This window comes from Bombina bombina, chromosome 1 (assembly GCF_027579735.1).
Source record: "Bombina bombina isolate aBomBom1 chromosome 1, aBomBom1.pri, whole genome shotgun sequence".
NCBI classification, from domain to species: Eukaryota; Metazoa; Chordata; class Amphibia; order Anura; family Bombinatoridae; genus Bombina; species Bombina bombina.
The window spans coordinates 1,187,493,469-1,187,514,916 of NC_069499.1; the positions used below are offsets into that span (position 1 = coordinate 1,187,493,469).

A 21,448-nucleotide genomic window follows, 5' to 3' on the forward strand; every position below is an offset into this window, starting at 1 on the left:
GTTTCTAAAATTTCTAAATCATATAGAAGTGCAGCTTTGGCTGCAACAGATTTGCAATAGGTAATTGCGTCTGGGTAGCTCCATGTATGTACTTTGGGATCTAAAAACTTTTTTAGGCTCCTTGAAGCACTAATGTGCAGAGTTGTATGGCTCTATATGCAGTCTATGTTTTGTATCATACAATCAAAAATCTTATTTTCACGGTTCTTTCCCCGTTTTTTTTTAGAGAGGAGCGTTCTATAGCTATTAAACTATACATATTAGCTAGCATATACAAATACATTTTGCTGTGCTCGAGGGCTTTAGAAAGACATGAGATACATTTGGTAAGCGTGCAAGCTTTAATTTTTTCTTTTTCTTATATAGACAATGACAGTCTTCGCTTTAATAAAGCACGCTCTGTCAGGATTATAACAATGTTCGTTATATAAATAACTTTTTCTATATCCACGTTGTTTTGCTTTCATTTGAATGTTATCGGTACTATTCGTGAGGCTTAGCCGTATCCGGTATCCACTGCAGTATGATTATATGCAGCGTACATGTTGTGATGTATGGAGGGTGTGTTTGGGCCATCCAATAGATTTGTAGCTTTACTATTTTAAATGTTACACCCTTTCTAGCACCTGGACATTCCTTGACAAAGGGGCGGTGTCCCCAAAACGCGCGGAAACAGTAAAGACGCTATCATCGAATCTTACCTGCTGTGCTGAAGCCACTCTGTGTATCGTCTATATGCAGCGTGCTTGAGGGAAAAAGAGCTAGATGGGATGCGGTCCATTTCCACACTGAAGATTTCTCCGGTGACGAGTCTCACGGTAATATTGGCTATACTAGCGTCGGCTGGGTAAGGCTACACCACACCTGTTTGTTTGCTTCTGTCTTCGACACTTAAGGCATTCTGTAACTGATGGCTATGATACTAAGACGACCATAAGCAATATTTGGTGGAAACGGCATATGCTGGGTTTTATATTACGTGAGTGAAGATACAAAAGAGAGTGTGAAGTTGGATTAGCGGTATACCTCGCCAAGCACTGCTTTCACATTAATTCAGTACAACAATATATTGTGTGATTCATTACACAGTGTGGCAAACAGCTTATATCTTTCAAGTTTTTTCAAGTTTACAGTTCGTTCCTTGTTTGCAGTAATTCAAGATAACAGGACATTGTGATAATTAACATATACATTTGACAAACAGCTTATAACTTTTTGAGTTCTTTTCAAGTCTTCAGTTTGTCCTCAAGAGACATGGATTGAGACATAATTCTTTGGTATCCCGGTTTTCATTGCTATAGCTAAGCGGTATGGACTGCTGTTAAGTCTATTGAGCCGTAAGAAGATAACCGGGTACTCTATATGGGGAAACATACAGAAGAAAATGTTGCCTGACATTACAATGCAACTGTAATATTTACTTTGGATACAAATGATTTGATTCTTGTTTCTTTCTGGACTTTACAGAGGACTTTTGTTACAATTACTGCTTCAACATTTTCATTTGTTTTTTAAGTGATTCAGGTGATACTGTCTTGTCTCACTCTCTGGGGACGCCTAGGAGTGGGAACTATATCATTATTATTATTTTTTTCTAGTAACCAGTCTTTTAGGTTATTCTTTTTGCATGTGGTACGGATGTGTCTGGTGGATGGGGTTTGTGTGGATGTGAGCAAGCGGAACCTTGTATCTCTCCTGAGATTGATACATTAGGTATTATCTTATACTTTAATAAATATTTTTTCAAAGTCTCTTTGGCTGGGATTATTTATTATATGTATGTTTTATAGTGTAAGGCCGGGTTACCATAGCAACTAACTTGATTTTCAAGAAATCCGATGTCAGATGGAAGCGTTAACACAACGTTAACTTACACCTTCACAAAAAGAGCGACTGCACGCAATGCGCAAAATATTTCAATGGAAACCATGGAGACGTAAACTACTTTTAGCTGTCGGACACTTCTGTATGTCTCAATGGAAATGAGCCCCTAGTTAGGAGGTCTTGTGTTGGAATAGCAAGTGTGCTAATAAATACTGGTGCAGGATTATACATATCTTTGTGGAGAATTTCTGATATGCCCAGAAATATGAGTGTAGTAAGAAAGCTTTCAGCTATTATAAATTAGAAGATACATAACTGCTAAATATATATGAAGCCTAGACCACCAATAAGGCTAGTGACAAAGCTAATACATACAATTCATCTGATATACAGGTTATTCTAGAGATTCTTAGACTCTAATGGCCATGAATATCCTCTTGGGGGTAAAAAGACAAAATCTAAGAAGCAGAGATTTAAACATTTGGCACATTAATGGAAGCAGGGAGTAGGTTACTATGGTTTATAATATAAAAAAGACACAGTAGTTAAGATGTGATAACATTTATTTTGCTAATTTAATGACTCACTGGTTGAGCTCCAGATCAAGGGTGAAATTATTCCAAGCCGTCGGCACCAAGAAGCTTACATGCGCCAGATGGGAGACCTGCAAATGAAGATGCACAAGAAGACTTAACTCGGGAGTCATGAACAGTGCCAGAATACAATCTAGGTAAACAAATATGACTAAGAGAGAAAGAACTGAAATGATACAGGTAAATAAGAAAAAATGCATATATACACCGGCAAATATAAAAAACAAAATTTATGCTTACCTGATAAATTTCTCTCTCTTGTGGTGTATCCAGTCCACGGGTTCATCCATTACTAGTGGGATATTCTCCTTCCCAACAGGAAGTTGCAAGAGGACACCCACAGCAGAGCTATCTATATAGCTCCTCCCCTAACTGCCACCCCCAGTCATTCGACCGAAGACAAGCAAGAAAAAGGAGAAACTATAGGGTGTAGTGGTGACTGTAGTTTAAAAATAAAAAACAAACACCTGCCTTAAAGTGACAGGGCGGGCCGTGGACTGGATACACCACAAGAGAAAGAAATTTATCAGGTAAGCATAAATTTTGTTTTCTCTTGTAAGGTGTATCCAGTCCACGGGTTCATCCATTACTTGTGGGATACCAATACCAAAGCTTTAGGACACGGATGAAGGGAGGGACAAGGCAGGAACTTAAACGGAAGGCACCACTGCCTGCAAGACCTTTCTCCCAAAAATAGCCTCCGAGGAAGCAAAAGTATCAAATTTGTAGAATTTAGAAAAAGTATGAAGCGAAGACCAAGTCGCCGCCTTACAAATCTGTTCAACAGAGTCCTCATTTTTAAAAGCCCATGTGGAAGCTACCGCTCTAGTGGAATGAGCTGTAATTCTTTGAGGAGGCTGCTGGCCAGCAGTCTCATAAGCTAAACGGATTATGCTTCTCAGCCAAAAAGAAAGAGAAGATGCCGAAGCCTTTTTGCCTCTCCTCTGTCCAGAGTAGACAACAAACAATGCAGATGTTTGATGAAAATCCTTAGTAGCAAGCACGAACCACGTCAAGATTGTGTAATAGACGTTCCTTCTTTGAAGAAGGATTAGGACACAGTGACGGAACAACAATCTCCTGATTGATATTCTTATTAGATACCACCTTAGGAAGAAACCCAGGTTTGGTACGCAAAACTACTTTATCTGCATGGAAGATCAGACAAGGGGAATCACACTGTAAGGCAGATAACTCTGAAACTCTTCGAGCCGAAGAGATAGCTACCAAAAACATAACTTTCCAAGATAAAATATTGATATCTATGGAATGCAGAGGTTCAAACAGAACCCCTTGAAGAATTTTAAGAACTAAATTTAAACTCCATGGTGGAGCAACAGGTTTAAACACAGGCTTGATTGTAACTAAAGCCTGACAAAACGCCTGAACGTCTGGAACATCTGCCAGACGCTTGTGCAGAAGAATAGACAGAGCAGAAATCTGTCCCTTTAAGGAACTAGCTGACAATCCCTTCTCCATTCCTTCTTGGAGAAAGGATAATATCCTAGGAATCCTGACTTTACTCCATGAGTAACCCTTGGATTCACACCAATGAAGATATCTACGCCATATCTTATGATAGATTTTCCTCGTGACAGGCTTTCAAGCCTGAATTAAGGTATCAATGACCGACTCGGAGAAACCACGTTTTGATAAAATCAAGCGTTCAATCTCCAAGCAGTCAGTCGCAGAGAAATTAGATTTGGATGTTTGAAAGGACCTTGGAGTAGAAGGTCCTGCCTCAGCGGCAGAGTCCATGGTGGAAGGGATGACATGTCCACCAGATCTGCATACCAAGTCCTGCGTGGCCACGCAGGTGCTATCAAAATCACAGAAGCTCTCTCCTGCTTGATCTTGGCAATCAGACGAGGGAGGAGAGGAAATGGTGGGAACACATAAGCCAGGCTGAAGGACCAGGGCACTGCTAGAGCATCTATCAGCGCTGCCTGGGGATCCCTTGACCTGGACCCGTAACAAGGAAGCTTGGCATTCTGACGAGACGCCATCAGATCCAGTTCTGGTTTGCCCCATAGTTGAATCAGCTGGGCAAATACCTCCGGATGGAGCTCCCACTCCCCCGGATGAAAAGTCTGCCAACTTAGAAAATCCGCCTCCCAGTTCTCTACTCCTGGGATATGGATAGCTGAGAGATGGCAAGAGTGAACCTCTGCTCATAGAATTATCTTTGAAACCTCCAACATTGCCAGGGGGCTTCTTGTTCCCCCCTGATGGTTGATATAGGCTACAGTCATGATATTGTCCGACTGAAATCTGATGAACCTGACCGCAGCTAGTTGAGGCCAAGCCTGAAGAGCATTGAATATCACTCTCAGTTCCAGAATGTTTATCGGAAGGAGGGCTTCCTCCTGAGTCCACGAACCCTGAGCCTTCAGGGAGTTCCAGACTGCGCCCCAGCCCAGAAGGCTGGCATCTGTCGTCACTATAGTCCACTCTGGCCTGCGGAAACTCATTCCCCTGGAACCACATATCTCTAGCTACTTCCCTTGTCGAGAGTTGCAAGAGAATGACTGGGGGTGGCAGTTAGGGGAGGAGCTATATAGACAGCTCTGCTGTGGGTGTCCTCTTGCAACTTCCTGTTGGGAAGGAGAATATCCCACAAGTAATGGATGAACTTGTGAACTGGATACACCTTACAAGAGAAAAAAGCAATGTATCTTGCCAAAACCACTTTTTTTTTTACACAATAAGTAGAATAATATCCATAGTTGTTGGTTAATGTCCTAAGACCACTGAAATAAAAATGCCCCCAAAAGTATGAAACGCTTAACCATTACATACACCCTTCTGCTTCCTGCTTAAATGAGTTCAATGGATCTGACCCTGAAATGATTTTGAAAGGCACAGGTATGAATCAATTTGTTTCGGGCTGGGCTGACCTTCATATGGCTCTACTTCAAGCATTATGAAATTGATTTATCACTCATTTAGCCAAGCACAAAGAAGACCAGGTAGAAAGCGGGTGGAACTGGTCTCTACATAACAACCTATCCAATGGAGGGGGCAGAGGGACAGCCAATAAATACACAGTAAGAAGAAAAGTGTTTAATTATAAAATATACAAGCTTTTTTAAAAATAAATAAATAAATAAATAAATAAATAAAATACCATTGCATTTGTGATTGCTAACTGATAAAATTATTGTTGCCACAATCTGGAATTCTAAAGTTTACCATCACTTTTATGATAAGAAGACTTCAACCACCAAAGTAGAGTAAGGACTGACCTTAAAAATAATCAAGCTTCTTAAAAGCCATTAAAGGACATTACACTGCTTGGTACAACTACAGTAGCAGAGTTGCCATGCTATTGTTTTCAACCTGTGCCAGCAGTTCTCTTCAAACCCATTCTTTCATTGTAACCCTTTACAAGTGCTGGTTAGGGAAGCTCCGCATCTTCACACTGGGCACCACCATCTTGGAGTTTAAGTGCTCTTGTCCCCTGTGACAGAAGTGGTGCACATGCACAGATTAGCTATATTGTTGTATTATTGACAAAGCTGTATCATGCACTTTAGTTTAGCTTGCACAATACATAGCAGGAGTTGTACATTTTTGCAGTGGCTGCATTTCTCTCTATTAGTCCTGAGGGCTTTTTATATTTGAAAAACAGAAACATCACTGATCTTTTAAAGTGCACTGCTCTGTCAAAGAATGCAACAATATGTGAATATCAAGATGGTGGTGTCCATCACACCACATAACCCTTATAGTTAATTTGCACAAAACATGAGGAAGAAGAGAACCAAGAAGGCTATAGGGGCCAGAGCCTTAAACACTGAAAAATGCTGCACTCAGCATAAAACGCATAGACAGAATTTACAATAAGCATGCAGAGAAAGGAATATTGTGGCAAAACGAATGATAATACAACCTAAGGCTCAATGGAGCTGGAGTGAAAAAAGGGTACTGTAGGACCATAAAATTTCACATAATGATCCACCAAGGAAAGATGCAGGGTTGATTCTATAAAATATAGGTAAGCAAAATGTTAAACAAAAAGCTAAATATTGAAGGTGCACTTGTACTAGTATTATCTTCCTGACAATCCTGCCATTATAATTATTATTCTTTTTTTAATCCTTCTTTTCCTCATTTACAGTCTCCTTGCACTACACTGAACACCCAATACCTAAAAAAACAGCCCTGCTTTACAAATTTCAGGATGGAGAACACCTTTGAACAATGGGGGAGCTACAGTAATTATTGTGATGCATAGCATCTTCCAACATCCCCCAGAAACGCCCCTGGGAACAAGCTTTAACACCCTTGACTTATCTCATTAAGTGCTAATGCCCACTGAGAGATAACCCAGAAGTGGAATGACCACTGTCTATGTCTAATAAACACTTGGACTTAACCCTTGGACGCCTTCTCATGTGTCAAGGATCAGCCCTTCTAGAGTTTAAGAGGTGAGCTGATCCTCACAGCAACAGTAATCCATACAGAGAGATATGGCAAACTTCTTTGTTGACCTGAACAAAAAATCAAATACTTCAGGCTGGAATAAAGTTATTGCCCAAGCTTCCATATGTCAAGTAAATAGAAGAAAAAAACTAAATTTATGCTTACCTGATGAATTTCTCTCTTTCCAGATATGGAGAGTCCACAACATCATTCAATTACTAGTGGGAATATCACTCCTGGTCAGCAGGAGGAAGCAAAGAGCACCACCGCAAAGCTGTTAAGTGTCATTTCCCTACCCATAATCCCCAGTCATTCGACCGAAGGGAAATGGAAAAGGAATAACACAAAGGTGTAGAGGTGCCTGAGGTTTAGTCAAAAATAACTGTCTTAATAAAAGGGTGGGGTTGTGGACTCTCCATATCCGGAAAGAAAGAAACTTATCAGGTAAGCAATTTTGTTTTCTTTCCTAAGATATGGCGAGTCCACAACGTCATTCCAATTACTAGTGGGAACCAATACCCAAGCTAGAGGGACACAGAATGGCACCACCGCTTGAAGAACCTTTCTCCCAAAAGAGGCCTCAGCCGAGGCAAAAGTATCAAATTTGGAAAAAGTATGCAGAGAGGACCAAGTTGCAGTCTTGCAAATCTGTTCCACAGAAGCTTCATTTTTGAAAGCCCAAGAAGAGGAGACAGCCCTAGTGGAATGAGCTGTAATTCTCTCAGGAGGCTGCTGTCCAGCAGTCTCATAAGCAAAACGAATCATACTTCTCAACCAGAGGAAAAGAGAAGTAGAAGTAGCCATCTGACCCTTACACTTTCCTGAGAAACAAACAAACAGGGCAAAAGACTGGCGAAAATCCTTAGTTGCCTGTAGGTAGAATTTTAGAGCACGCACAACAACCAAGTTGTGCAACCGGCGTTCTTCATGAGATGAAGGATTGGGACTGAGAGAAGGAACAACAATTTCCTGATTAATATTTCTATCCAAAACCACTTTAGGAAGAAACCCCAATTTAGTACGAAGAACCGCCTTATCAGCATGAAAAGCAGAGAGTTCCGAAACTCTTTGAGCAGAAGAGATAGCAATAAGAAACAAAACCTTCCAAGATAGCAACTTAATATTGATGGAATGCATTGGCTCAAATAGAGCCTGCTGTAAAACTTTAAGAACAAGATTAAGGCTCCAAGAAGGAGCAACAGGTTTAAACACAGGGCTGATTCTGACCAGGGCCTGACAAAAAGATTGAACATCTGGCACATCCACCAGACGTTTGTGTAACGTTTGTGTAACAAAATAGATAATGCAGAGACAAAGACAATTGAGGCCAAGATATCAGAGCATTGTAAACCACTCTCAACTCCAAGATGTTTATGGAGAGAGCAGACTCCACCTGAGTCCATAGTCCCTGCGCCTTTAACGAGTCCCAGACTGCTTCCCAGCCTAGCAGACTGGCGTCCGTGTTCACAATCCCCCAGGTACATATCATGAAAGCACCTGCTTTCATGATATGTACCTCCTCATTATGCTGGTGGTCAGATGTGTAACTAGAAAACTCAGGCCCCCCGGTTCAAGAATCCATCCATCCAGTACAACCACATTCATGCTGAAAATAATCCCCCTGACATCATAGGTATATGAATTGTAGTCAACTATTTGGAATACTTTCAACAATATTCATCTACCTTTAATCCATTCTTCTGGAACTACTAAATGCCAGTTACTTCAATGATCAACAATGATTAAAATGGATAACGTAGTGACAGCAAAAGCATTTAAAAAAAAAAAAAAAAGCTTGGAGTCAGCATGTACAGTGCACCTGCTTTCATGATATGTACCTCCTCATTATGCTGGTGGTCAGATGCGTAACTAGAAACCTCAGGTCCCCTGGTGCAAGAATCCATGAAGGCCCCCCCCCCCCTTAATTTTTTTTATTTGTATTCATTTAATTTTTCTCTCTTTTTTAGCAACATGTAACAGTAAAAAAAAATTCTGTTAATCATGTCAACTTACACTTAAAATGAGAAAGGGGAGGGAGGGAGAGAGACACAAGGGAGGGAGAGAGACACAAGGGAGGGAGAGAGACACAGGGGAGAAAGGGAGGGAGAGAGAGACACAGGAGAGGGAGGGAAAGACACAGGAGATGGAGAGACACACAGGAGAGGGAGGGAGACACAGGGGAGGGAGGGAGACACAGGGGAGGGAGGGAGACACAGGGGAGGGAGGGAGGGAGACACAGGGGAGGGAGGGAGAGACACACAGGGGAGGGAGGGAGACACAGGGGAGGGAAGGAGGGAGAGAGACACAGGGGAGGGAGGGAAGGAGGGAGAGAGACACAGGGGAGGGAGAGAGACACAGGGGAAGGAGGGAGACACAGGGGAGAGAGGCACAGGGGAGGGAGGGAAACACAGGGGAGAGAGCCACACGGGAAGAGGGAGAGAGCCACAGGGGAGAGAGCCACAGGGGAGGGAGAGCCACAGGGTAAGGAGAGCCACAGGGTAAGGAGGGAGAGACACAGGGGAGGGAGGGAGAGACACAGGGGAGGGATGGAGAGATAAGGCCGTTATGTTCTGAAAGGCCGAGAGCCTAGGTATTGCTACACATTAGCAGATAGAACCACATAACAAACATGATTAAAGTCACCCCTGTTCAATAACTCCCATCAGGAGATATTAACTCATGATTCCTTATTATAAGATAAAAGGAGTCCCTAGTCTGGGACCCTACCTTCTTTCGTTAACATTACATTCACATATCGAAATAAAATGAAACGATCTTACCGGAATCTACGCCATGGAACAGGAACACAAAACTTCAAGTGTGACAGATAGTAGCCTTGCTTCTGACAAGGACTTGAGCGAATAAAGGTAGGCAGCGAAACTCGTCAACGCTGATTACCAAGAGCTGTTATGAGTCGGGATGGGTTCGCAGGAAAAATCTCTGTGAATCTCCAGAATCTAACTTCCACCCATGCTCTCACTGACAGGCTGACAGGATTACTTAAAACTCCCATTGCGAAGAGTACTACCCTCCATAAGAGACTATCTTGAACTTCTGACACTTCTCTGCCAACCTCCTGTGACGAGAGGCAAAGAATGACTGGGGGATGAGGGAAGTGGGGGAGGTATTTAAGCCTTTGGCTGGGGTGTCTTTGCCTCCTCCTGGTGGCCGGGTTCTGTATTTCCCAAAAGTAATGAATGCAGCTGTGAACTCTTCCGATTTAAGAAGAAAAACAGAATTTATGTTTACCTGATAAATTACTTTCTCCAACGGTGTGTCCGGTCCACGGCGTCATCCTTACTTGTGGGATATTCTCTTCCCCAACAGGAAATGGCAAAGAGCCCAGCAAAGCTGGTCACATGATCCCTCCTAGGCTCCGCCTACCCCAGTCATTCGACCGACGTTAAGGAGGAATATTTGCATAGGAGAAACCATATGGTACCGTGGTGACTGTAGTTAAAGAAAATAAATTATCAGACCTGATTAAAAAAACCAGGGCGGGCCGTGGACCGGACACACCGTTGGAGAAAGTAATTTATCAGGTAAACATAAATTCTGTTTTCTCCAACATAGGTGTGTCCGGTCCACGGCGTCATCCTTACTTGTGGGAACCAATACCAAAGCTTTAGGACACGGATGAAGGGAGGGAGCAAATCAGGTCACCTAAATGGAAGGCACCACGGTTTGCAAAACCTTTCTCCCAAAAATAGCCTCAGAAGAAGCAAAAGTATCAAACTTGTAAAATTTGGTAAAAGTGTGCAGTGAAGACCAAGTCGCTGCCCTACATATCTGATCAACAGAAGCCTCGTTCTTGAAGGCCCATGTGGAAGCCACAGCCCTAGTGGAATGAGCTGTTATTCTTTCGGGAGGCTGCCGTCCGGCAGTCTCGTAAGCCAATCTGATGATGCTTTTAATCCAAAAAGAGAGAGAGGTAGAAGTTGCTTTTTGACCTCTCCTTTTACCGGAATAAACAACAAACAAGGAAGATGTTTGTCTAAAATCCTTTGTAGCTTCTAAATAGAATTTTAGAGCGCGAACAACATCCAAATTGTGCAACAAACGTTCCTTCTTTGAAACTGGTTTCGGACACAGAGAAGGTACGATAATCTCCTGGTTAATGTTTTTGTTAGAAACAACTTTTGGAAGAAAACCAGGTTTAGTACGTAAAACCACCTTATCTGCATGGAACACCAGATAAGGAGGAGAACACTGCAGAGCAGATAATTCTGAAACTCTTCTAGCAGAAGAAATTGCAACTAAAAACAAAACTTTCCAAGATAATAACTTAATATCAACGGAATGTAAGGGTTCAAACGGAACCCCCTGAAGAACTGAAAGAACTAAATTGAGACTCCAAGGAGGAGTCAAAGGTTTGTAAACAGGCTTAATTCTAACCAGAGCCTGAACAAAGGCTTGAACATCTGGCACAGCTGCCAGCTTTTTGTGAAGTAACACAGACAAGGCAGAAATCTGTCCCTTCAGGGAACTTGCAGATAATCCTTTTTCCAATCCTTCTTGAAGGAAGGATAGAATCTTAGGAATCTTAACCTTGTCCCAAGGGAATCCTTTAGATTCACACCAACAGATATATTTTTTCCAAATTTTGTGGTAAATCTTTCTAGTTACAGGCTTTCTGGCCTGAACAAGAGTATCGATAACAGAATCTGAGAACCCTCGCTTCGATAAGATCAAGCGTTCAATCTCCAAGCAGTCAGCTGGAGTGAAACCAGGTTCGGATGTTCGAACGGACCCTGAACAAGAAGGTCTCGTCTCAAAGGTAGCTTCCAAGGTGGAGCCGATGACATATTCACCAGATCTGCATACCAAGTCCTGCGTGGCCACGCAGGAGCTATCAAGATCACCGACGCCCTCTCCTGATTGATCCTGGCTACCAGCCTGGGGATGAGAGGAAACGGCGGGAACACATAAGCTAGTTTGAAGGTCCAAGGTGCTACTAGTGCATCCACTAGAGCCGCCTTGGGATCCCTGGATCTGGACCCGTAGCAAGGAACTTTGAAGTTCTGACGAGAGGCCATCAGATCCATGTCTGGAATGCCCCACAGCTGAGTGACTTGGGCAAAGATTTCCGGATGGAGTTCCCACTCCCCCGGATGCAATGTCTGACGACTCAGAAAATCCGCTTCCCAATTTTCCACTCCTGGGATGTGGATAGCGGACAGGTGGCAGGAGTGAGACTCCGCCCATAGAATGATTTTGGTCACTTCTTCCATCGCTAGGGAACTCCTTGTTCCCCCCTGATGGTTGATGTACGCCACAGTTGTCATGTTGTCTGATTGAAACCGTATGAACTTGGCCCTCGCAAGCTGAGGCCAAGCCTTGAGAGCATTGAATATCGCTCTCAGTTCCAGAATATTTATCGGTAGAAGAGATTCTTCCCGAGACCAAAGACCCTGAGCTTTCAGGGATCCCCAGACCGCGCCCCAGCCCATCAGACTGGCGTCGGTCGTGACAATGACCCACTCTGGTCTGCGGAATGTCATCCCTTGTGACAGGTTGTCCAGGGACAGCCACCAACGGAGTGAGTCTCTGGTCCTCTGATTTACTTGTATCTTCGGAGACAAGTCTGTATAATCCCCATTCCACTGACTGAGCATGCACAGTTGTAATGGTCTTAGATGAATGCGCGCAAAAGGAACTATGTCCATTGCCGCTACCATCAACCCGATCACTTCCATGCACTGAGCTATGGAAGGAAGAGGAACGGAATGAAGTATCCGACAAGAGTCTAGAAGCTTTGTTTTTCTGGCCTCTGTCAGAAATATCCTCATTTCTAAGGAGTCTATTATTGTTCCCAAGAAGGGAACCCTTGTTGACGGAGATAGAGAACTCTTTTCCACGTTCACTTTCCATCCGTGAGATCTGAGAAAGGCCAGGACTATGTCCGTGTGAGCCTTTGCTTGAGGAAGGGACGACGCTTGAATCAGAATGTCGTCCAAATAAGGTACTACAGCAATGCCCCTTGGTCTTAGCACAGCTAGAAGGGACCCTAGTACCTTTGTGAAAATCCTTGGAGCAGTGGCTAATCCGAAAGGAAGCGCCACAAACTGGTAATGCTTGTCCAGGAATGCGAACCTTAGGAACCGATGATGTTCCTTGTGGATAGGAATATGTAGATACGCATCCTTTAAATCCACCGTGGTCATGAATTGACCTTCCTGGATGGAAGGAAGAATAGTTCGAATGGTTTCCATCTTGAACGATGGAACCTTGAGAAACTTGTTTAAGATCTTGAGATCTAAGATTGGTCTGAACGTTCCCTCTTTTTTGGGAACTATGAACAGATTGGAGTAGAACCCCATCCCTTGTTCTCTTAATGGAACAGGATGAATCACTCCCATTTTTAACAGGTCTTCTACACAATGTAAGAATGCCTGTCTTTTTATGTGGTCTGAAGACAACTGAGACCTGTGGAACCTCCCCCTTGGGGGAAGCCCCTTGAATTCCAGAAGATAACCTTGGGAGACTATTTCTAGCGCCCAAGGATCCAGAACATCTCTTGCCCAAGCCTGAGCGAAGAGAGAGAGTCTGCCCCCCACCAGATCCGGTCCCGGATCGGGGGCCAACATTTCATGCTGTCTTGGTAGCAGTGGCAGGTTTCTTGGCCTGCTTTCCCTTGTTCCAGCCTTGCATTGGTCTCCAAGCTGGCTTGGCTTGAGAAGTATTACCCTCTTGCTTAGAGGACGTAGCACTTTGGGCTGGTCCGTTTCTACGAAAGGGACGAAAATTAGGTTTATTTTTTGCCTTGAAAGGCCGATCCTGAGGAAGGGCGTGGCCCTTACCCCCAGTGATATCAGAGATAATCTCTTTCAAGTCAGGGCCAAACAGCGTTTTCCCCTTGAAAGGAATGTTAAGTAGCTTGTTCTTGGAAGACGCATCAGCCGACCAAGATTTCAACCAAAGCGCTCTGCGCGCCACAATAGCAAACCCAGAATTCTTAGCCGCTAACCTAGCCAATTGCAAAGTGGCGTCTAGGGTAAAAGAATTAGCCAATTTGAGAGCATTGATTCTGTCCATAATCTCCTCATAAGGAGGAGAATCACTATCGACCGCCTTTATCAGCTCATCGAACCAGAAACATGCGGCTGTAGCGACAGGGACAACGCATGAAATTGGTTGTAGAAGGTAACCCTGCTGAACAAACATCTTTTTAAGCAAACCTTCTAATTTTTTATCCATAGGATCTTTGAAAGCACAACTATCCTCTATGGGTATAGTGGTGCGTTTGTTTAAAGTGGAAACCGCTCCCTCGACCTTGGGGACTGTCTGCCATAAGTCCTTTCTGGGGTCGACCATAGGAAACAATTTTTTAAATATGGGGGGAGGGACGAAAGGAATACCGGGCCTTTCCCATTCTTTATTAACAATGTCCGCCACCCGCTTGGGTATAGGAAAAGCTTCTGGGAGCCCCGGCACCTCTAGGAACTTGTCCATTTTACATAGTTTCTCTGGGATGACCAACTTGTCACAATCATCCAGAGTGGATAATACCTCCTTAAGCAGAATGCGGAGATGTTCCAACTTAAATTTAAATGTAATCACATCAGGTTCAGCATGTTGAGAAATGTTCCCTGAATCAGTAATTTCTCCCTCAGACAAAACCTCCCTGGCCCCATCAGACTGGGTTAGGGGCCCTTCAGAAACATTATTATCAGCGTCGTCATGCTCTTCAGTATCTAAAACAGAGCAGTCGCGCTTACGCTGATAAGTGTTCATTTTGGCTAAAATGTTTTTGACAGAATTATCCATTACAGCCGTTAATTGTTGCATAGTAAGGAGTATTGGCGCGCTAGATGTACTAGGGGCCTCCTGAGTGGGCAAGACTCGTGTAGACGAAGGAGGGAATGATGCAGTACCATGCTTACTCCCCTCACTTGAGGAATCATCTTGGGCATCATTGTCATTGTCACATAAATCACATTTATTTAAATGAATAGGAATTCTGGCTTCCCCACATTCAGAACACAGTCTATCTGGTAGTTCAGACATGTTAAACAGGCATAAACTTGATAACAAAGTACAAAAAACGTTTTAAAATAAAACCGTTACTGTCACTTTAAATTTTAAACTGAACACACTTTATTACTGCAATTGCGAAAAAACATGAAGGAATTGTTCAAAATTCACCAAATTTTCACCACAGTGTCTTAAAGCCTTAAAAGTATTGCACACCAAATTTGGAAGCTTTAACCCTTAAAATAACGGAACCGGAGCCGTTTTGAACTTTAACCCCTTTACAGTCCCTGGTATCTGCTTTGCTGAGACCCAACCAAGCCCAAAGGGGAATACGATACCAAATGACGCCTTCAGAAAGTCTTTTCTAAGTATCAGAGCTCCTCTCACATGCGACTGCATGCCATGCCTCTCAAAAACAAGTGCGCAACACCGGCGCGAAAATGAGGCTCTGCCTATGCTTTGGGAAAGCCCCTAAAGAATAAGGTGTCTAAAACAGTGCCTGCCGATATTATTATATCAAAATACCCAAATAAAATGATTCCTCAAGGCTAAATATGTGTTAATAATGAATCGATTTAGGCCAGAAAAAGTCTACAGTCTTAATAAGCCCTTGTGAAGCCCTTATTTACGATCGTAATAAACATGGCTTACCGGATCCCATAGGGAAAATGACAGCTTCCAGCATTACATCGTCTTGTTAGAATGTGTCATACCTCAAGCAGCAAGAGACTGCTCACTGTTCCCCCAACTGAAGTTAATTGCTCTCAACAGTCCTGTGTGGAACAGCCATGGATTTTAGTAACGGTTGCTAAAATCATTTTCCTCATACAAACAGAAATCTTCATCTCTTTTCTGTTTCTGAGTAAATAGTACATACCAGCACTATTTCAAAATAACAAACTCTTGATTGAATAATAAAAACTACAGTTAAACACTAAAAAACTCTAAGCCATCTCCGTGGAGATGTTGCCTGTACAACGGCAAAGAGAATGACTGGGGTAGGCGGAGCCTAGGAGGGATCATGTGACCAGCTTTGCTGGGCTCTTTGCCATTTCCTGTTGGGGAAGAGAATATCCCACAAGTAAGGATGACGCCGTGGACCGGACACACCTATGTTGGAGAAATAGACTTTAAATTTTATGCCAAATAAGGATCGATCCCCAGCTAAAATTTATAAGCCTGGTGGCCCTCGGAGAGGTCCTTGAGGAGGGGGTACTGTCACACCCTGGGATTGAACCTGGGACCTCAGCTTCCTGGGCTGTTGCTTTTGCTATGTGCTATCCTTGCAACTGTCAAATTACTGCTGTGACACAGAGAGGCACTACTTCCTGGTACACAGAAAAAAACGTTTTCAAACCTGACATTTTAAAAAGTTGCATTGTTTAATTTTAAAGGAAAGGGGAAATGAATAAGCTGCTGAAATAGAAAATTCAGCCTTACTTTCAGTTTAAACTTGTATTGTTTTATCAAGTAAATATGTGTCAGAAAATAAAGCCTAATAAAAACATAAAAAAGTCTCACACATGCTACAGTGCCTGCTCATGCCCCAGTGTAACCCATACAACAGGATTATCTATGTCCCAATAAATCAGCATGATGATAAAGATAAAGGGGCCAGTAATTGGCTTAAAGAATGGAAAGGTACGATGAGATGCGGAAAATCAAGATGTAACATGTGCAAACATATTAATAAAACTCCAACCTTCCACAATAGTGAATCAACAGAAACATTCAATATTTTGTTTAAAAGCAACTGTGATTCTACATACATAGTATATCTACTAGAATGTGGGTGTGGCCTTTTATATGTTGGCCGCACAAAAAGGAAGATACAAATTATTGACTGGGTCCCCCAATCAAAATCTAACAGGTAACTTGCACTCAAAAAATTAGAGGCAAAATGGATCTATAGGCTTAACACTTTACAACCTCTAGGTCTTAATATATATATAGACAGCAGCTTTTATGTAATTTATATTTAATGTTTTTAAATTTAATTTTAAATTAATGTTTTTATATTTACAATTAGGTAAATCTTTAAGGAAAATTAGAAGTAGCAGTAGAACAAATCGACATAAAATAGCATAGTCTAGTTGCAACTTTTTTTATTACAATATACACTATCTGTATTGTTTTACCATCTTTTAGTTTATTCTGAATATTGACAGTTAAAATATGTTCCCATCTTTATTTGATTTTAACATTTTCTTTTGTAAGTAGTTCTTTTTTGAGAAGTGAGCATAGCCTCTTTTTTGTGTATTTCTAGTCCACACTTTAGAGGTGATTAAAGCAGTAATAGCACTTGCATATGAATACTATAAGGCTATATAAATAACGTAGCTGCCATTCAATAAAGTGTATTGAAATTTTGTGAAAACCTCTTTTAGTTGCCTATTGAGGATAAAATTTGTAGTATCAAATATATACAGGTTTCTAAATTTGTAGTAATAAATATACATAGGTTTCCAGTTCAAACTTTAAAATACATTGTTCCCACACTATTTGAAAATGCAGTCTAAAGAGCGTATAGTATATACTTAGCGCTATATGTGTTTCTAATATATTTACATGTTAAATCCTTTTAAATGTTTGAAATTATGTTAATTGTTTTATGGCATATTTTAATGTTTGTATAATTGGCATTACTAGGCTTAGTACATGATATGACAGATATTCACTGTTAAAGTATGTAATGAGGAAACGACCTGACACTCCTCCATTTAGGATTGGTCATAGAAACACACCTCTACTATGATTGGACAATATGCCTTTAAATTGAAAAGGCACAATATCTGGGATATCAGTCTTTCAATTTGCCTCTTGAAGAAGCCCGGCCGTAGATTGGGGAAACGTGTTAGGCTCCGCATATCACCTGGAGGTGTTAGGAACTTACAAGCCTACTTGTCCCCCCGAGCTACACAGATTTTTGGAAAAGGATCCGGAAACCTTGCCTGACTCTGATTGTAGCATTGAAAAGGCAGACCATCTATGCCTGTCGTGTGAGACAAGGTAGCTGTAGGAATACAGTGCTCCACTTGAATGCCTGTTTTATTTTAAATCTAGTAAGTGCAATTTGTTTTGCGTGTGCAGTAACTTGCAATAAAATTCTTCACTTGAGTCTCGCCCTGTGCACCTCCTTTTCTTTTTCATGTTACCACACCTGAGCTAAGGTCCTGGAACACCTGGCTGGATAAAGGCGGCACGGATACGGCACCACAATTATATTTGTTACCAATAAGGAATACTTACTAAAAAGCCACCAAGAGACTCATATACCTCTTTCAAATTAACTCCTTTGGGTCTTCACATAAACCGGAGGTTTTTAAATACAGCTCCTCCAGACCATATACGCTAAACCCTGCATATGGTTAACCCTACCAAGGTACTGTAAAACACTGTTAAACACAGTTATTTTCAACGTCAGGAACTGCAATATTGAGTTCCATTCTGTCTTGGTTCCTTATAGTTTTAAAAGTGTTTTAAGAATTTAGGATTATAGGATTTTGACATCTTTTATCTGTACATTAGTTACGGTTATCATATATTTTTTACATTCTAATTTTTTTCGTAGTAGACCTGTCACTATTTATATCTTGACTAGTCCTAAAGTCTGTTCACACGGGCCATTTTTTGCAGTACAGCGGTCCCACCCCTTGCTCTCTCCCCCTCTCTTTTACTCTCTCTCCCCCTCTCTTTTGCGCTCTCTTTCTCCCCCTCTCTTTTGTGTTCTCTCTCACTCCACCTCTCTTTTGCTCCCTCTCTCTCCCCCTCTCTTTTGCTTTCTCTTCCCCTCTCTTTTGCGCTCTCTCCCCCTCTCTTTTGCGCTCTCTCTCCCTCTCTTTTGCGCTCTCTCTCCCCTCTCTTTTACGCTCTCTCCCCCTTTCTTTTGTGCTCTCTCTCCCCCTCTTTTGCGTGCTCTCTCTCCCCCTCTCTTTTGCGCTCTCTCCCCCCCCTCTTTTGCGCTCTCTCTCCCTCTTTTGCGCTCTCTCTCTCCCCCTCTCTTTTGTGCTCACTCCCCCCCTCTCTTTTGCACTCCATCTCCCCCCCTCTCTTTTGCTCCCTCTCTCCCCCTCTGTTTTACGCTCTCTCAAACCCCTCTCTTTTGCGTTCTCTCCCCCCTCTTTTGCGCTCTCTCTTACCCCCTCTCATTTGCTATCTCTCCTCTCGTTTGCTCTCTCTCTCCCTCTCGTTTTCTCTCTCTCGTTTGCTCTCTCCCCCCTCTTTTGCGTGCTCTCTCTCCCCCCCTCTCTTTTGCGCTCTCTCTCTCCCCCTCTTTTGCTCTCTCTTCACCCCTCTCATTTGCTCTCTCTCCTCTCATTTGCTCTCTCTCTCCCTCTTGTTTGCTCTCTCCCTCGCTCTCTCTCTCCCTCGCTCTCTCTCTCCCTCTCGTTTGCTCTCTCTCTCCCTCTCGTTTGCTCTCTCTCTCCCTCTCGTTTGCTCTCTCTCTCCCTCTCGTTTGCTCTATCTCTCCCTCTCATTTGCGCTCTCTCTCCCCCTCTCTTTTGCGCTCTCTCTCCCCCTCTCTTTTGCGCTCTCTCTCCCCCTCTCTTTTGCGCTCTCTCTCCCCCTCTCTTTTGCGCTCTCTCTCCCCATCTCTTTTGCGCTCTCTCTCCCCCTCTCTTTTGCGCTCTCTCTCCCCCTATCTTTTGCGTTCTCTCTCCCCCTCTCTTTTGCGCTCTCTCTCCCCCTCTCTTTTGCGCTCTCTCTCCCCCGCTCTTTTGCTGTCTCTCTCTCCCCCGCTCTTTTGCGCTCTCTCCCCCCTCTCTTTTGCTGGCTCTCTCCCCCCTCTCTTTTGCTGGCTCTCTCCCCCCTCTCTTTTGCTGGCTCTCTCCCCCCTCTCTTTTGCTGGCTCTCTCCCCCCTCTCTTTTGCTGGCTCTCTCCCCCCTCTCTTTTGCTGGCTCTCTCCCCCCTCTCTTTTGCTGGCTGTCTCCCCCCTCTCTTTTGCTGGCTCTCTCCCCCCTCTCTTTTGCTGGCTCTCTCCCCCCTCTCTTTTGCTGGCTCTCTCCCCCCTCTCTTTTGCTGGCTCTCTCCCCCCTCTCTTTTGCTGGCTCTCTCCCCCCTCTATTTTGCTGTCTCTCTCCCCCTCTCTCTTTTGCTGTCTCTCTCCCCCTCTCTCTTCTGCTGTCTCTCTCCCCCTCTCTCTTTTGCTGTCTCTCTCCCCCTCTCTCTTTTGCTGCCTCTCTCTATATACACCCTCTTCTGCTCTCTCTATTCCCCGCTCTTTAGAGCTCTCCATCTCTCTGCATCTGGCCCTGCCCGGCCCCGCCGGCGGCACGCCCACTTCACGCTCGACCACGCCCAAGTCACACCACCCGGCCACGCCCACGTTGCACCCGCCCGGCCACACCCACTCCGCATCCACCCGGCCATGCCCACTCCGCCACACACCACCAGGTCAGTTGGAAGACCAGGTGTGTTTGTCCTCGCTACTGCACATGACAGCTTCGGACAAACACACTTGGCCTTTTATTATATAGGATGGTATATTTATATCTTGATGGTCTATTTATATCTTGATGGTACAACAACATAAGGCATATTACAAATACTTGTGAAGCTATATAATAAGCATATGAGAAGTGTGCATTTATATTCTAATTTTTTTTATTTTATATTCTTTCGGTGGGGATATATATAACAATAAGATAATATCTATTTAGTATCAGATTCTTAGCGCAATTATTTTTACTCTGTTTATATAGTTTAAATAGTGGTTTCAACTATAAAAATAGTGGTATAGTGAATACCATATATATAAGTAGTTGGTGTGATTCTAAGTCTCTGTGGAATTAGAAGTATTGGTAATATACGTGGTGAGTATATGCAGAATTGGGCTATATAATTTACTGGGTATTAAGCGATGTACCAAATAGTGCTATACAAATGTTCTCAATAGTAACAATAATAAACCTTTACATTTTATTTTTTTTCTAGGTAATAGAATAGTTAAACCTATAAATCACTTACGGCTAGATTACGAGTTTTTGTCGGTAATGGTGTGCGTGACTAATGCACAGTTTTCCCTCACCGCTCACCTAAAGTAACGCTGGTATTACGGGTTTTTTTAAACCCGGCGTTAACCGCAAAAAGTTGAGGGTGGAGCAGAATTTAGCTCCACATCCCACCTCAATACCAGCGCTGCTTACGGTAGCGGTAAGCTGGCTAAACCTGCTCGTGCACGATTTCCCCATAGGAATCAATGGGGCAGAGCCGGATGAAAAAAAAACTAACACCTGCAAAAAAGCAGCGTTCAGCTCCTAACGCAGCCCCATTGATTCCTATGGGGAAACACATTTATGTCTACACCTAACACCCTAACATGAACCCCGAGTCTAAACACCCCTAATCTTACACTTATTAACCCCTAATCTGCCGTCCCGACATCGCAGACACAAGCATTTTATTATTAACCCCTAATCTGTTGCCCCAAACATCGCTGACACCTACTTTTTATTTATTAACCCCTACTCTGCCGCCCCCAACTAACTACACTTATTAACCTCTAATCTGCCGCAGCCAACGTCGCCACCACTATAATAAAGTTATTAACCCCTAAATCTAAGTCTAACCCTAACCCTAACACCCCTCTAACTTAAATATAATTTAAATACATCTAAATAAAATTACTTCA

General features: G+C 43.0%; 1 protein-coding gene across 2 annotated transcripts in view; it reads right to left on the reverse strand.

The window, feature by feature from the left end:
* Positions 1-21,448, reverse strand: part of ADAM11 (ADAM metallopeptidase domain 11) — a 615,610-nt gene that overhangs the window by 506,318 nt on the left and 87,844 nt on the right. For both annotated transcript variants that reach the window (XM_053699946.1, XM_053699947.1), the window contains exon 3: positions 2,412-2,488. In XM_053699946.1, the coding sequence (XP_053555921.1) occupies positions 2,412-2,488 (77 nt within the window). The remainder of the gene's footprint in view (positions 1-2,411; positions 2,489-21,448) is intronic.